Raw genomic sequence first — 18,234 nt, 5'->3', positions numbered from 1 at the left:
CTTCAGGGGCCCACAGAATTGGACTCTGGGGGCCAATCTTCCTGAAACTTAAATGATCTTCAGAGGACAGTTGGGAGTAGGTTCCCTGCAAATTTGGTGGAGTTTGCGTGATAGTCCCCAGATACTTTTCCCCACAGGGAATATTGATTTGTTTTTAAAAGATCAGAATCTTTCCCGGATTTCAGGAATCCCGGATTTTTTTTTTTTGGTGCACACCCATAGAGTGGTGTGCCTCACGAACTCCAAATGGTACTGAAAGTTTCTTGACACAGAAAATCCACCCGCAGCTCTTTGGATTTTATGTATTAATTCTGCTACACTTTGGGAGTTACAAATTAAGAGATATACTAGTGTACTCTTATAAAAAAAATCATCAGGAATTTTAATAATATACGCATCGAAGAATCCATTGTCCAATTTTACTTTATTTAACAGGTGTTTTTAATAACCCATATGCAGTCCGTTTGATAATCAATTTACATCTTGTAAACGACTCCAATTCTCACTACTTTTGGCAAACTTGACATGCAGATGTTATCCTTACACTTGCAAAGTCATTTTCATGAATACAAACTGATAAAAGTTAGTTTATCTTACTGATATTTTACAGGCAAGAGTATAAGGAAGGAATTCTATATCCTACAAGAATTTTGTGAGAAGGATCACTGATCTGCCCACAGTATCTTCTAGGGGGAAAGATAGAAACAGCCATGTTATTAAAAAAATGGTAAATTGGTAATCCACATCCATTAAATCACAAATAAATACTTTTCTATTCTTTATTTTATTGGTTTTATTTAAAATAGAAACAATTACTGTTCTGCCTTTGTAAATTATTTTAATAACCAAAGTGCAACTTTTTAAAAAGTTGTTGATATGGACCTTGCAGAAAAGCCTGTGGAAGGAGTTAGCGGAACACATCTTTTCCTGCCTGCCCATTGCTGATTATCCTAAAAATCCTATGGAAGGCCAGGATAGTTCAGGAGCTGCAGTGATGCGGGAGAAATCACTGACGGTGGCAGAGGCAACTCAATTTCCCAGCCTTGTATCAGCTCTTAGTACTTGTACTGCTTTTGTTCATGACAGTCCCCTATCCTCAGAGAATTTTTTTGGCATAAGCAGCAGGTTACTATGGAAAGTGATGAAAGATCAGCTCCACCAACATATTCTGTAAGCTCCTTTGTGGGATTCAACCCATCATTTTAATTCAAAAATCTTTTTCTCTGCAATGGACAAACATGATTTTCATGATTTCAGCAAATAATGACACAGCTAATGTCATCAAATATAAAAAACGTTTTACTTCAAGTAAATTACTGTGTGGAGATAGTGGAAATAAAGTTGATAAAATTAGCCGGTCTTTGGGATATAAATATGGGAGAACATAATTCTATTTCAGTGAATATACTCAACATACATTAGGAAAAGATTTTCAAAAACCATAAATAAGAAAGCACAAAGCTTCTATTACATTTGAATGAAAAGATCATTCACTCTATAGATTTTTTCCACATGACAGCCCTTGCATTTGCACAAGTGTGTCACAGAAATACCATTTGAATCCAGTTTGAAAGTACGTTCTGCAGTGAAAAGAAATGCTAGTTCACATGGTTTGCTGTTCCACATAACTGCTTCCCTGGAAATGATTTGCATGATTTAAAAGCAACCATGAGAACCAGCCATTAGCCACTTAAAATTCACCTACTAGTTTCTGTCAAGACATCTCAAACATCACTGTAATAAATAATTTTTATAGTAAATTTTAAATATCCTATGCCATTTCAGCAGGCATTATTATTTTTGCAGTTGGTTTAATCAATTTCTGTTTCACACACACTTTTCCATTTTTGCAGCTCTTTAGCATCATTAGCATTCCACAGTCTAGCAAATGTCACCAGCCTTTTCCTAAAACGTAACACAAAGATCAGCATTAGAAAGTCACTTAGAGTCAATTAATTAGCATTTAAAATATCTTAGCAGTACAGAGAGCTCATATACAATAACAGTCAGAAGATTATTTATTTAATAAAAAGAAAAAAGTTGTAACTGTAGTACTAACTGTAAGTTCTTCTGCTTTATTTGAAAGTTTTATTACCAACAAAGATGCAAATAAAGCTATTCTCTAACCTTTTCATAGTCATTAATCTCTCTAGTTCTTTCGATTTGTGAGCTGCCTTTTTTAGAATTTCATCAGGAACATTTGCTAGTTTAGCAACATTTAGTCCATAACTTCTTGCAGCAACTTCTTTTGTTATTTGGTAAAGGAAAGTGACAGATTCAGAAGTTTCTTCATGCAGAGTTGCTAGGGGGGGAAAAACACTTTTGTTTTAATAAAACATGCAGAATTTACTACATTTTGCATTTTGTTCTCCAACTACAAAACACGTTAAACTTTTCATCCCTCAAAAGTCCCCAGGAACCAAAGTTTGGGGTGACTTCACATATAATCACAAAGACAGAAGAAATTCGTTGAGACCATCATCCAGATACTAAATAGCATTTAGGCACTACTAGAACAAACCTATCCACAGGTAAATTTGAGATCATACCCTTTTCTTCTTCACTATCCTCTTCATTTACCAGAAACGCCATGTGATAGTTCCCAGTCTGAATCGGATAGACCCTTTCTAATTCACACACTGGGGGATAATGGGTGACAAATAGTGTCAGTGAACCCACCTAGAAAAATAAAATATCTCATGATTTGAAAATATACACAATGGCATGTATTCCTAACAGGACATTTCTGGAGGGTAGTGATTTGTCAGTCAAGTGGCTTGAACTGGGCCTTATTCCCCCTTCCCTATATACCAGGTTACTCTGTGAGATGCATTATTAAATCTCACCAGTATACTGACAACACACAGCTATTTTTAAATTCTTTTTTTTTTAACTATATACAATTATGCGCATAGGTGTGAGATTTGTGACTATTTTTCTCTTCTAACCCAATTTAGTTTCTGTAGTCTCTGACTGGGTTTCATGCTATGATAATTTAAAAGTTCCTGTTTTGGCAGCAGCCCCCACACTTCAAAAAGCTAGCATGAAAATCTGGGGCTTGCTTGAGCGGCTGGAAGTTTAAAACAAAGGCCACCCCAAACAGCCATCTTCCGTTGTGCACCTCCTGTAGAATCTTGAATATGACTTGTAAATGTGTATGTAGTTTCCAATTATACAATCCATTTGTTATAGCAGAAGGGTGGCTGGATTGCATAAATAAGGAATTTATGAACTTCAGCTCATATTGAAGGTACTGTGGACTATAAGGTATGTAGCATAAGCTCTAAACTCTTGAACCAATATGCAACAGCTTAGGTTTTGCCTACTTGCTTAAGCATTTACAGATTATATTTTAGATCTACACACACTGGTGGCTGGGAAAGGATCCACTAATCCAAGGCCTGTTCCTCTGTTCCACAGAGTAAACAAAATACACACTGAAGCTGAGTGGGAACCAGCACAGACAGAGCACGAGAACTTAGCTGCAGTAACTATACTGCATTTTAACTATACTAACTAATCACATAAACACAGCAACATTCTTGAAATTCCTTTCACCTAGGGAATAGCTAGCATCCATGCCTGAGCATCTTTCAGAAGTCTGTAAAATCAGGTACAAGAGTGCTAAAGTTATTTATTATTCATTTATTATATTTTTATTCATTTATTTAAGGTATTTCAGTCTTACTTAAGGTGGCTTAGTTAAATTAATATAACAATATAAAATAATAAGCCATTAAAAACAAGTTAAATAGGCATTGTTTTCTATGTGTTTTACTGAGTTAATTTGGTTATTTGACCATTTTAAAAGGATATTGTTCACATCCTCTGGAATTAGGTTAGCTAAAAAAAAACACCTCTAAATAAATGTCCATTTCTGCCACTATCTAGCAATGTTAAAAGTGTTCTGTGTGTATCTTTTAGAGACCACTCATTTATACATCAAAGTCTGTTCTACTTACATATTTAATAAAATGTTCTAGTGTAGCATAAGCTATAGCAATTCCATCATGCGTGCTGGTTCCTCTTCCAAGTTCATCCAAAATTACGAGTGAACGTGAAGTTGCTTTTCTAATTATTTCAGCTGTATCTGTTAGTTCTTCCATAAATGTACTGCGACCTTTGAATATATTATCTATGGCACCCATTCTGCAATAAAAATAGGGCTGTTTAATTTATTAGACCCAAGCTAAAGTAAACAAAACAAAATTCCAACATTGTTTCGGGGGAAAATGTAATATAAAATTATTTGAATTTTTCCTAAATAGTTCTCTAGGATTCTTTATAAGCCATAATTTTAATTGGGCTACTGAACAATATATAGATACAAAATCAAAACACAGGAACTGAATGAATGGGCTGTTAAGGATGCAGAATAGGGTTCTGAAGAGAAGTACAGTCAACTTAAACTAGGTATCATGAAATCTGATGCACGAAGTCAAATTAGAGTGGGGGGAAGGAAAATCTACGTCCTGCACCCAATTCCCAGACCATGGTTAGATTGGTTCCAAAGATTCTCTTCCATACACAGAACTTCTGTTCATCAACAAACATTTTAATAACTTTTTATTTCTGAATGTTTTGTATTACAACATAACAATAACAACAACATAATGGTAACAGGATTCCAAACATTTTAAACTAGATTAATGAATCAAGTAAAGAACATTTTTACAGGTGTTAACGATCAATAAAGACAAATGTCTATGTATTTCTTAGGTACAGCAAAAGCTTCGATAGGATGCTCCATGATATAGTTTAAGAAAGTAAGCCATCTTTCTATAGTAATTAGGATTCTCAGAAGAAACTATTTGGGATATTGTTTTATCAGAAATTAAAAGATCCCAGACCATTGATATCCATTGTCTGATGGTGAGTATACAGTCACTTTTCCATTTTTGAGCTATAGGCTGCTTACTGAGATGAGATCTATCCTATAGATAGGTACCTTGGTTTCACATCATAAGTTCAGTAGTATAGCTTCTGGTTTATGACAATATACGGCCTGTATTTTTTTCAATGATGTTAATAACCGAATCTCAATACATTTGAATTTTTGGGCATGTCCACCAGCAGTGTAAAAATCTGCAAGTGTGCCTACACAGTTTCCAACATCTGGGATCTTTATTAATTCTACAGTAAAAAAAGCTTTAATGGAGTTAGGTACCATCTTGTATAGATCTTAAAGATCTGAAGTTTAATGTTTACAGATCTGAAAGTGAATAATCTGGATGACCAGATTTGTTTCCATTGTTCGTCTTTTATACTGACTTGAGACTTTTTGTCATGCTTTTTGAGAGATTGTTATAGTTGCCCATAATTTTTTATTCAGGAGTTTGTATAATAAGGGTATCTGGCCTTTTACATAGTGCAAGTCAGTTTTCATAAGATTTTCAAATGGTGTCAAAGGTCTATCTATCAAGGTCCTGATTTCTGTTTTATGTATGAAATTGTTTAATTGATGATACTGGTACCAGGGAATTTTTATTTTATATTCCAGTTCAATCTGAGATTTTGTTTTCAATTTGCACTTATGAAAAATGTCATAAAATCTGCACGCCTTGGCAGACTTCCATATCTTGCTATATTCCTGGGTCTGGCCTGGAGGAAACCACTTTTGTACCAGAAATATCATTCCTGGGGAGGTACCTGAGGCTAAAAGAGTCCTAGATTTGTCCCAAATTTGCAAGGTAGTTAACAAAAAAGGACTGTTTGAAATGTCACTAGGTCTTTCTCTAGGTTTGTTCCAGATTACATGTTGCCTTTTAGCATTGGTATTCATGGGGTTTTGTCGTCTTTGGACGTCCAAGTTCCCTTTAGTCATCATGGCCAATAGCCACAGATGAAATTGTCCTCCATGAATCTGCGAGAGGCCAACACTCTCTTCACTGACACTGAATTCCCCAATTTCATTAGTTGTTGAATAAAGAAACACTTGTCTACTTGGAATCTATTGTCTGACAACTTCACTGAATACCCCTGAATCCTAATACTGTGGGAGGAAAAAAAAGATCTCCCTATCCATTTTTCTTACCTCATTAGTAATTTCATAAACCTCCGTAATGCCCCTCTCTTAGCAATTTTTTTCTAAACTGAAAAGTCCCAAACTCTTTAACTTTCTTAACAAGAAGGGTGCTCTGGCCCCTTGATTATTTGGATTGCCCTCTTCTGCATGTTTCTCAGGTTTTTAATATCCTTTTTTGAAACACATTGACCAGAACTGTACACAGTATTAAAAAAAAGTCTGCGCCCTAGACCCATACTAAGGCATTATAATATTATTTTATTTTCAATGTCATTCCTAGTAATTTCCAGAATGGAGTTTTCCTTTTTCACCACTGCCGTAAACTCAGCTGAAACTTTCATCAAACTATCCACTACTACCTCAAGATCTCTTTCCCTCTAAGTCTCTGGCAGTTCAGACCTCATCAATACATATTTCAAGTCAGGATTTTTTTGTTCCAGTGTGCATTATATTGGACTATTTATTCATTTCATTTATATCCTTTTCTCCCCAAAGTGACTTACATCATTTTCCTCTCCTCCATTTATCTTCACCACAACCCTGTGAGGTAAGTTACTGTGACTGTCCCAAGATTACCCAGCAAGCTTCCATGGTGGAATAGGAATCTGATCCTGGGTCTCCCAGATCCTAGTCCAATACTCCATATTATGTCCCACTCACCTATTTTAAAGAGATCCTCCCATGAATACATCACAAACTGCTTTGGCTTTCATCAGATTTCCTAAATAACTGGTATCATCTGCAAGCTTAGTCACTACAATGCTCAGAGCCAATTCCAGAACAATTAATGAACGAACTAAATAACACTTGTCTTAATACCAATCCTTGTAGAAACACACTGCTTACTTACTTCCATTGTGAGAATGGTTTATTTATTCGGGGTGCTTTGAGTTGGTTTTAGGTCACATGCCTCTATCTTTCTCATGTTCACAAATACTAAAAAAATGTGAATAATTTTGAATAAAATGTGAATAATATAATTTTCGAGAGCCAGTTTGGTGGAGTAGTTAAGAACATGGGACTCTAATCTGGAGAGCCGGGTTTGATTCCCCACTCCTCCACTTGAAGCCAGCTGGATGACCTTGGGCTAGTCACGGCTCTCTGGAGCTCTCTCAGCCCCACCCACCTCACAGGGTGTTTTGTTGTGGGGATAATGATAACATGCTTTGTAAACCGCTCTAAGTGGGCATTAAGTTGTCCTGAAGGGCAGTATATAAATCGAATGTTGTTGTTGTTGTTGTTGTTATTTCTTGCAGGGAAATAAATGTGATCTCTTTTTTCCTGCAATTTATTTCATCTAGGCTTAATTCAAACAGTTTTGAATAACTTTTAATAATGAAGAATACAATTTAATATTCATTTTTGTCTGTCACATCACTGTTTTCTGGACTCTGGGAACCATATGAACATCTAGGCAGCAATCCAGTTCAATTACATCAATATGGGCTGCACCCTAATGGTTTGCTAAGTTTATCTACATTCACTGAAACAGGTCTGGGATATTTTTGCAGAACTTCCTGTCTACAAGTACTACTAACAGAATTGGCATTTCTGTTTTATCCAGTATCAGGAGAAGCTGTAAAAACAAAATTTTCTTTTAGGTATGACAAACTATTAATCTACTAGGTCTTGTCCAACTCTGATAAACTGACAAATGACATATAACATCCATTAGATAAAAACAGATGTTTCCAAATATATTGTACACATATTTACTGGACTATAATATATAAACAACATCAAAGGACTGCTGATAAGATTTTTAAAATAAGAAATTGAGGATCTGGCACATATATCAAGCCATTGGTCACTTTATTCATATCATGATTTGCATATTGTCAAAAATAAAGGCCAACCTGCATGTGATACAGCACTGGATTCAAAGGCAAGTACTTGAGCTGCAAAAAGTGCTGGGAGACTGGGATATGGATCAGCTTTTGTGAGCTGTTGATTTTTTAAAATGTTGCTTTGGGAGCCACTGCCACGATAGCACATTCACTTAATGACTGAAGGAAAACTACATGTGTATGCAAAATACTTTAAAATAGTATGTTTATTTAAAAGGCATACTGTTGTTAAACAAAGCTTCTACCTAAAATGATGAAGAGTTACTCTCAAGGTTATGCTTAATCTCATGTCCTGACATTCTATGGTTGGCTCTGCCTCCTATGACAGCCATTTTGAGGTTGGCTCCTCCTACTATTAGTTATTTTGTGGTTGTGCCTACCACCCCGTGTCAAAATGTGAAAGGTGCCCACAGTTTCCGAAATCTTTTAAGTGGTTAGGCTTTAACAAGCAGCTAGTAGAGGTGAGCGCTTCGGGTTCCCAATTTGGGAAAAAAACCTGAACTGGGCCCAATTTGTAAAGATTCAGTATTTCTGAATCGGGGCCAGTATGATGGCCCCGATTTGGAAATACCAAATCAAAGCTTCCCAAAGAGATTTGGGTCACTTCGGGGCCTTTTGAAAGGGCTTCCTCTCACCACCACCCCACTTATCTGGGACATCCTGGTGGCAGTGGAAGCAACGGCGCAGGCAGCGGAGGTGCTGGCTGCGGCCTTCCCCGCCGCCCTGCTGGCCACTGCAGAGGCCGAAGCGGCAGCATGGGCAGCAGAGGTGCTGGCTGCAGCCTTCTCCGCCACCCTGCTGACAGCTGCAGCAGTGGAGGCGCCTGCTCTGGCCTTTGAGAAAGGTAAGTGGGGTTGGGGGAAGGGGGGCTCAGAGGGGAGGTGGGGGTCTCACTTCAGTATGCTCTGAATAATTAAGAAGCATACTGAAGCGATTCCAATAACCTGAACCCGAAGCAGCTTGCCACTTCGGGTTTTGGGTTATTCCGAATCTCATTCCCGCTTCCGGTAAACCTGAAGTGGGAAAATCAAATATTTTCCAGGTGCACACTCCTAGTAGCTAGTTACCCCTGTCAGAACTAAAACAGTGGTTTTCATTATTGGAAGTTATGCACATAGACAATTAGATGTTATCGTTTTCTTCTTGTACTTCTCTGCAAGACTGCTATTTTGTTAAGCACAAATTTGGAACAGTTTCTAACTCATTAGCAACTGATATTTCCATATCCATTGAGCATTCCATGGATGTACTGGAATGCTCAAGTATTATCATTCAAGTAAGGAATGTAAAGTATTATCAACTCACACTGCAGCTAAGACACTTGCACCAAATAAGTTTTTTCCTGGTTTGGTGCAATGAAGTTTATGCATTATAGTTAGATAATTTAGGCTGTGATGGATTGCACATTTTAAAAAGCCTGGAAGGGCTGTACGCACCCAGCTGCAGGACTGTTAAGGGTTAATCCCTAAAAGAATCAGAGAGCTTTGAGTGACAGTCTACTCCAAGGGATCTGATTGGTCTCCACAGGCAGTTTCCAACCACACCTGACCAGGGATTTCTTCACTCTCCAGAGCTACCTCCCTGTTTGACTGGATAGGGAAAATCTCCTCTCCTTAGAAGATCTATCCCCTTTCTTTGACCCGAATGGGAGTTTGCAGCCACTTCTCACACCTCCTTACCAACTTTCCCCAGTTCTCCTGCCAGTGTTAAAACTGCTTTCCCTTAGGACGCCATCTCTCAACTCTTCACAATCGATTCCTCTCTGCTGGGACTGAAAACAGACCCTCCTCTTTCCAGCTCATGCTACCCAATCAGTGGTACCCACTTTCTAGAACCCCACTCTTTCTCTAATTGCGTAGTAAGCGCTGAAAAGAGGAAGGTCTGTTTTCAGCCCCAGCAGAGAGGAATTGAATATGCTGAATTACCCCATAAATTTTCAACCCTTGATTTCATCTAACTTTCCCCCTCTAAAATAGATTAGTTAGTTATTTTTGGAATTTTACAAATGCCTCTGGTTCCACTTCTGTTGTTTAAGGACAAGAGAACATCATACAAATTTTAAGGATGAGGGAACATCAGATACATTTCACTAAAAGATGATATAATTCATTATTTTTTAAAATTAAAGTTGTGGCTCAATTATGACGACTGATTAGATGAAGTACTACTATTATTAAATTATTAATACTGTAATTGGTATATCTAAGAGCCCTGTGGCGCAGAGTGGTAAGCAGCAGTACTGCAGCCCTAGCTCTGCTCATGACCAGAGTTCGATCCTGGCGGAAGCTGGGTTCAGGTAGCCGGCTCAAGTTTGACTCAGCCTGGATTCGGTTTCGTTTTCTCAGCCATGCCGGACGCTCCTCTCGGCTGGTCTGGGAGGAAACGACCGGGCACCCTGACCGGGCGGCTGACCCGCAAGGATTAGCCCCCAGGACTCCCAGGGAGGGAGCCAGGGTCCGGGACGCGGCGGGAAGAACTCCCCGAAATCAATGCGGGGGGGGGAATTGCCCGTTTGTCCCTATGGAGGCCGGCAGATGTGCGCGGCGCCTCGAGTGCCGCCGGGCAACGAGAAACGGCAAGTAAAAGAAACAGGCGGAAGCCTGTAAACAAGCGAATCCCTTCTGTTCTACAAGCGTTTGTGAAGGAGAGGTTGATCTGAAGAAGACTCGCTCTTCCCCTTCGTTGAGTTCCAGAATTTTGTTGGCGCCCCCCCCCCCAAATGGCAGCAAAGAGGCAAAGTCCCGCTCTCGGTAAGTCAATCTCGGCTACCTTGCAGAAGGGGGAGTCGCTCGAAGAGTTGGTACGCAGGGCGGTGGTGGAAGCTATAAAACCCTTTGTTGACAAGCTGAACGAAACTGATCAAAGGGTGGGCTTAATTGAAAGCGAGGTGAAAACCATTAAGGCAGTAGCGGGGGGGGCAGAAAAGTCTGCTCTGGAAAGTGCGTCACTTGTGAAGGCTACAAAAAAGGACCTGAAGTTGGTGGAGAACCAGCTGATCGGGCTACAGGTGGAACGAACGCAGACAATTTTGCGTCTCCAAAACGTGAAAGAGGAGGAAAATGAGGATCTGTGGGATTTGGTCTCGGAATTACTGGCGACACCCGCGAGGACGACTAAAGAAGAGGTTAAAAGCGCCATTTTGGAGGTCCGTCGGGCTTCTTCAAAATATGCAACAAAGCGACAGTTGCCTCGTGAGATCATTATTGACTTTTCATCTAAAAAGATTCGGGACACCATCCTATATAACTCATACAATGCGGATTTGGACTTTATGGGTTTGAAAGTCAAGATTTTGAAGGACGTTCCATTTCTAGTCCGGAAACGGCGTTTTAAATATAAAAAGTTTGTAGCACTTCTGAGGGACCATGGAATAAAGTACAAATGGTTATTCCCGGAAGGAATATGGTTCAGATATAAAGATCAGGCCTATAAGATATTATCAGAAGATCAACTAAAGGATTTTGAGAATAAAAACCCAGAACTCTGCTGCACCAAGAACGAAGAAAAGGAGGAGCCGGAGGGGGGGGGGAGGAGGAGAGCATCGCAACAGCAGTTGCACAGAGAGAATTGCGTCCGGGACCTAGAAGGGGGAGGAAAGTTTAACCAGAATTTGAAATGTTTATTCTCTGTATGATTAACCACTCCATCATTATTTTATGGAGCTATTTTTGTATTGACAGTATGAAGGGAAACATTGAAGTGTAGTGTTTAGTGTTTGTAGTTCATTCCCCCCCTTTTCTTTTTCCACCCCCCCTTTGTCCCTTCCCTCTCCCCTTTCCTTGTGATAGTTTTGTGTAGTGTTTTGTAGCTATGAAAAATAAAAAATTTATTAAAAAAAAAAAAAGTTTGACTCAGCCTTCCATCCTTCCAAGGTTGGTAAAATGAGTACCCAGTTACCTGGGGGTAAAGTGTAGATGACTGGGGAAGGCAATGGCAAACCACCCTGTAAAAAGTCTGCCAAGAAAACGTCGTGATGTGACATCTTCCCATGGGTCAGTAATGACTCGGTGCCTGCACAGGGGACTACCTTTACCTATCTAATTGGTATATTGTATATCTAGATCAGGGGCCCCAATCTTTTAGAGCCTGTGGATACCTCAGAATTCTAACACAGGGTGCTAGGCACAAAATGGTTGCTGTAGGAGACTGAGTCAATCAAACACCCCAAAGAAGTTCATGTGCAGGGGAAAAGAGTTAATTTTAAAAAAATAAAATGGAAAAGTGAGAAAAAATATAACCAACACATGTGGCACATGCCACCAAAGCAACATTATTTTAATTTGAACAGTCAACTGGATCTCTAGCGGCCAATTAGAAGCCATTATGGACAAGAATCCCACCCCCAACACACACACCCTTTCTGAAAACACCAGGTTGTGCCAAGTAAGGTACTGGTGAGCACCATGGCACCCATGTGAACTATTTTGGGGACCTCTGATCTAGATAGATAGAAAGGTTCTGTTCCTATAGCAGTAGAACCTTCTACTTACAGAAGACAGCTTTTCCTCTGGAAGAACATACATTGCAGCTTCTTGTAAGTGGAATGAAACTTATATCACACACCTTATATCACAATGCCTTATATCACACACCTTCAATACCCTTTTGAATCTCATTTGTGCAAACACTGGGAACTAGACCTGCAGTATAGTGATATGAATAGCATCACCCTGTAAACCTATTTTAATGTCTCAGAAGAGAGTTCAATCATGCTTGCATTACTCTACTGGGCACTATTCATGTAGTCATGCACAGTTTATGGGTAATGATGACATTTTGTGAATACCACTACAATAAGAGTGATACTATTTTTAAAGGTCTAGACCATAAACCTGAAATAAAACTGTTTCAAAGGAGTTGTTGTCAGAATTCCTCTCTGAAGCTATAAAAAATTAGTTATATTTCTGTAGTAAAGATAATCAATTCTCCCCTAAATATTGATGAAAAGAGAACCATACTGAAAGAAGTTCAAGTCTTTACACAGTTTGCAAATTAAGAGCAACACAAGTAATGTCATCTTTAAAGGTCATAATATAACAGAGTAACAGAAATGATCAAATGGACACTAGAAATGTTTGAGGACTATCTAAATTTTTATGCCTCAAGTTAAACTACATCATACAAGAATCCTAATCCAGAACTACTTCAAGTTAGTCTAGTCAGCACACAGAAGAAACAGCATTTCCCTGAGTGGGGAAGTTTGAGAGGACCATATTTGCCAGCTGTTTAACGTCTCTGCTGAGTGGCTGCTTTTCCTTCCTGTTCCAGGTCTAAATCTTGAGCCTTTGTCATGAGCTGAAGTGCAAAAGTCAAAGAGCATCTGGACGATGGCCCATGTCTTGTAGGCCTGTGGTTCTGGATTAGACAGCCACTGAATCTAGGACATAGTTTGTTATTTTGTTTGTTGTGTGGTTTATATTGTATTCATATAAGCCACACTGGGTACCTTGGAGGATGAAAGTTCAGTATAAACATTTTTTGTCAATTCTTCCTGAGGATCAGAAGAGGAGGCTGTGATTCATATTTTTTAGCCAAAATGCAACTAGGATTGACAAGAGAGATGTCACAGAGGCATGTGGCTACAGCAGCAATGAACCATGAAAATTAAAGTTCCCTAGCCACAAAATATTCCATCCAAACATGGAAGAAATCTGCACACCTTTGAACTAGCAGATACTATTCTTCATATTTCCAAACTCCTCCAGAAATAACTATGGCCATAAATTTTCTTTCACTGGTCTATATCCAACCACATTCTAAAGCTTTCTTAAGAAGGGGCATTATTTTCTCTCTTCCACTTCAACTCTCCTACATTGCTTTCCCTGAGCTTCCAGTGATTCCTGCAAACAAGATGTTGGGGAGGGGGCTCAGCTGACTGCAGCACCCTTAAGTACTCTTAAGTCTTTTGATTATGTATAAAGTGTGAGTCTACACACTAGGGCAACCAACAAGTACATGCAAATACACAAATGACTGAAAAAGTGAAAGCAAAATTTCAAATCTATCATTTACCCAATACAACTTTTAGTTTGACATCTTACCTGGTGAATACACCATCCACAATACCAATACATGCTTCCTCAGCTGGTACATAAGAACCAATCTGTGCCATTATTGTTATTAATGCAACTTGTTTTATATAGGAGCTCTTTCCACCCATATTAGGCCCAGTAATGATCATTGTCCTTTGACTGTCTTTCTAGAAAAAGAAGCAGTACAATTACAGCACTTTTTCAGAAATAGTTTATTTAGTAATCACAGAATGGTACGTTTGTTCACTTACAGTGAAGTTCCTTACTTGGTGGTCATACTTGGGGCAGTCACAACAATGGGAATAAGCTCCTTTCTGGAGGCAGTTTGGGTTGATTCCTGTCCTTTGGAAGAAGAGGAAGGGCTAGACTGGAAGGAAGAAGGCTCACCTTCCTCCAAACCCCGCTGCACACTAAAATCCCAGCATACGCTGCCTTCCTGTCATTTTTTTCCAGCCTTGCCCGCCCTCAAAAAGGGGGAATAGGCCCCCCTCTCTCTATCCTACCAATCTACGGTCACTGGCTACTCAGTTGCAATAGCAGTGGCAAGAGGGAAGCTCCCACCTCCACTTCTTAGGAATGTGGGGTGATGCATCAGGAATTGGTGAGACCCTGAACACAATCCATCCCATCAATAGTAATAGAAAAGAGCAAGAGTCCAGTAGCACCTAAAAGACTAACAAAATTTGTGGTAGTATATGAGCTTTCATGAGACAACTCACTTCTTCAGATACTGTGATCCAAGAAACTATCACAAATTTTCTAAGTCTTATAGGTGCTAGTGGACTTTTGCTCTTTTCTACTGCTACGGACAGACTAACATGGCTACCCATCTTGATCTACAGCTAACAAATAGAGAAGGTAGAACAAGTGCCACTTTGTCTGGTCTTTCAGGACCAGGATGTTTGAGCATCTCTTCTACAACCTCCAAAGCTTCTCCACTGGAGCAACAGGGGAATCTCCTGGCTGAAGCATGGAGTCCCTGTAGCCTCCCTCCCCTCCTGGAGAAATAACCTTGGAGAGGGGTCACCTCGAAAGGTTGACCCAACTCTGGCTCTGGGAAAAAAAGATACCCCGCAAAACACTCAAATAAGGTAAGAGTGGGGAGCTAGAAAAAGAAAAAAGGCTGTGGAGAACAGGAGCCACTGAGCTCTTTTAATGAGCACAGTTAACAGACATTTGTCTGTAAACCAGACAGGACTGAAACTGGGAGACTGAGGGAGACATCTCTCCTGCTAGCAGCTGTAAAACAAGTTAATGACTGTGACTGCTTCCAGAAAGGAGCTTCTTCCCATTGGTTGTGACTGCCCCACACTGGACCACAGGAGAACTATGATCATATAAGGATGATCTGGACCGGGATACTACTCCTAATCAATGGCTTATGATATCTCTCATATGGATTATTGTTAACATTTCACTTATTTATAAAAAGTCATCTCATTTTCTACTTAATCAGGGTTGTGTGCATGCCCTATCCCAAATCACAATACCACCCCACAATAAAACCAATTGAAAATACAAATTGCACAATAGCAATTTCTCCATAAATTGTTTAAACCATAACAAAATAAATTATTTAAATCCCAAAATGTATTGTTACTTGGTTGTTTTCATGTTCCTCCTGAAAATCCTAAAGCACTGTGCTTAGAAGAGCATCTAATGCACTTATATTTTACATCACAAGGTAATGTTCTATGCAAGAAGGGAGGGTAGCAAGGTATGTGTGCAACTATGGCAAGAAGTTGAGTTTGCAGATTTTTACTCAATCACAGTTAAGGGTGATTTCTAAACGCAGGGCAGGTTACATATCAACTTTTTAAAAAAATCTGCCTCTATACTTTCATGGCCATCAGGAGGCAGAAAAGTCAGTTTACTACCCTGTTCTGCTAGTTTCATCTCCAAATTTTTTTAGAACTGTAGTTTTTGTACATACATACATTCATATCCATGAGAATAGGCAGCATATATGTTCTTCATCTCTAAATGCATAATTAACTAACCATGACAAACAGATGTGTAAGAACTGACCTGTAATCTATAGCTTAGCTGAGTACCCTCAATTATCAGCTCTGTATCTAGTTTATTTCCTGCGTTCTGAATGTGGCACACTTGTTGTCTGAATTTATTTTGTGAATTTGTTATTTTATAGAGCTTTACGTATGGTGCTGATAAAATGTATGGATTGTATTGCTTGGTGGCATCAAATTCATAAATACAGATAATAGCTGTATGCCATAGATGATCACAGAACATGCCTTTCAGGAGTAGCAACCTATCCACACTATAACCTTGATCCCAGGAACTGGGGGCAATTACTGCCATCTGGAAACTAAGAAAACAAATATATGGTTTTTCTGCAAAAAAGCAACTTTATGATGGGTTTATTATTTCCTGGTCTATTTATCCCATACGTACCGGTAAGTAGGTATGATTTGGAACATACTGCTCTTGCTCTCCTAACAACAAGTCAATCACAGGATGTTTCCCATTTTTTATCATTATCTCTGATCTGTCATCTTTTATGACTGGTCTGAAAAAAATGTGTATTACAATACACTGTTAGATGGAGATGAGGAGGAGTCTGGCTTCAGTGTTCAATCTCCCCCAAATTAAAGCAAGCCAGGGAACACATTCTATCAGGAAATCAACTCCACCATCATAATCTTACAGATAATATTCTGGAGAATTCTTTTAATATTTTTAAACATAGTACACAGATATTTGACAGTATATATTTTGGTGTTATATTAAATCTACAATGATAACTAATATTTTACCATTGTTTAGGGAGTCGTTACCTGCAATAGTCCCCTTGTTTAGCAACCTCAGCCAAGGAAAAGACACAATCCACAGTTGCTAGGTGACCCACAGCTTTAGAGGCAGAGTGATAATGTTCATTAAAATGACTACACATTAAAGGAGAAAAAGAAAATGGTTGCATAAGATATTTATCTATAAACTATTACCATATTTTGCCACTGATTCTCTTTCCCCCCCAAGATTCCTACAAAAAAGTTCTATATAAAGGCTATAAGTAACCATTAAAGCAAAACAAACTTAGTTAGTCCATACAGAAATACTATATTGACTGGGAAAACAAACCTCCCTTGATTTATCAAAATAGCATGGGATTAGCATAGAATTCCGATTAGTGGGATGGATACAAGCTGAGGCATATTAGTAATCTATTCAGGTGGGCAACAGATTAGCTAAGGGTAGCCTTTACATTTTATTAGAATTGCAAAAAGTATTATATAAGCATTCAAATAGCTCCCGGCAGTTCTAAAATACTAGCTCTCCATATGTGAAATGTAGCATCTTTCAAGCAATCCTTTAAGCAAAGCTAGCAGCACATTATCTAATGCTTATTAATAATTTTCTATTTAAATTTTGAAACACATTTTATGATCTTCTTTAATAACAAAACCAAACTTGTAAACTCACTCTAAAAAGTGTAACCATTCAGCATTGCAGTCAAGGACTAGCTGTTCACGTAGCTGATTCAGATGTCTGTAATTTTCTACAATAAAAGGAGTGTGGAAACGGCTAACAGCTTTTGTGCTAGAAAAGAAAACCAAATAGGAAATAAAGGTTACTAAGCAATTTCTTATGGTGCCATGTAGGAAATCAAACCACTGCTTTCTTAGGACCAATTCACACATTACTTTTATGTAGGAAGAACATATTCCATATAATTTGAACTAGATTGTTGTTGATCATGCAATTGTTGCTCATTTCAACTCACTAATCATTTACTTTCAAGCCAACTTAACATATGCTCCATGGCTCAAAAAATACAGAGTGTACTTTTACAGGAGGCAGAGTCCACTGTGCACCTTGACAATAGAATAAAGTCTCTTTTTCATTTTAGTGAACTCTGATTCTATTATTTATTGTGAATGAATTACTATGTTACTGTGCAGCACAATGGGGAGTGTGAGTTTTGCTTAACATTATAACATGACAAGATGTTTCAGATGTGTTAAAACCAACTGATGTTAAAATGTGGCCTTCCCATTCATTCATTCATTCATTTTCTTTCACCTAATTTTCTTTACAGGTTAAATATTTTTGCATATTAAAATGTGTTATGTAATTAAAAGTCATGGAAAATTATTTTGGGAAAGCTTGTGAGAAATGTTCCAAAAAGAGTACCAACTGAAATGGAGGAAAAGGTGGGTTTTTATATGAATACCACAGCCAATTAAAAAAACCAATAGTCAGGATCATTAATAAGGCTCTTTGGGAGTCCATAAATAATTGATAATGGAGGAGGGAAGTTTCTCTTTAATTAATCATGTTAGCATGGAGTTAAAACAATCAAGTAAAA

At 38.5% G+C, this 18,234-nt stretch overlaps 1 protein-coding gene across 1 annotated transcript in view; it reads right to left on the bottom strand.

Annotated features, from left to right (window-relative positions):
* Positions 1-417: 417 nt before the first annotated feature.
* MSH3 (mutS homolog 3) overlaps positions 418-18,234 on the bottom strand; it is an 87,850-nt gene continuing 70,033 nt past the window's right edge. The window contains exons 17-24 of the mRNA XM_054986657.1: positions 17,349-17,465; positions 16,703-16,810; positions 16,320-16,434; positions 13,914-14,071; positions 3,963-4,149; positions 2,550-2,679; positions 2,128-2,302; positions 418-1,905 (exon numbers count right to left, since the gene is read on the bottom strand). Coding sequence (XP_054842632.1) covers positions 1,812-1,905; positions 2,128-2,302; positions 2,550-2,679; positions 3,963-4,149; positions 13,914-14,071; positions 16,320-16,434; positions 16,703-16,810; positions 17,349-17,465 — 1,084 coding nt within the window. The 3' untranslated portion in view covers positions 418-1,811. The remainder of the gene's footprint in view (positions 1,906-2,127; positions 2,303-2,549; positions 2,680-3,962; positions 4,150-13,913; positions 14,072-16,319; positions 16,435-16,702; positions 16,811-17,348; positions 17,466-18,234) is intronic.

Source organism: Eublepharis macularius, chromosome 8 (genome assembly GCF_028583425.1).
Source record: "Eublepharis macularius isolate TG4126 chromosome 8, MPM_Emac_v1.0, whole genome shotgun sequence".
Taxonomy (NCBI): domain Eukaryota; kingdom Metazoa; phylum Chordata; class Lepidosauria; order Squamata; family Eublepharidae; genus Eublepharis; species Eublepharis macularius.
Note: the sequence above shows the minus strand (reverse complement) of the source record. Positions and strands in the feature narration are given on the sequence as shown.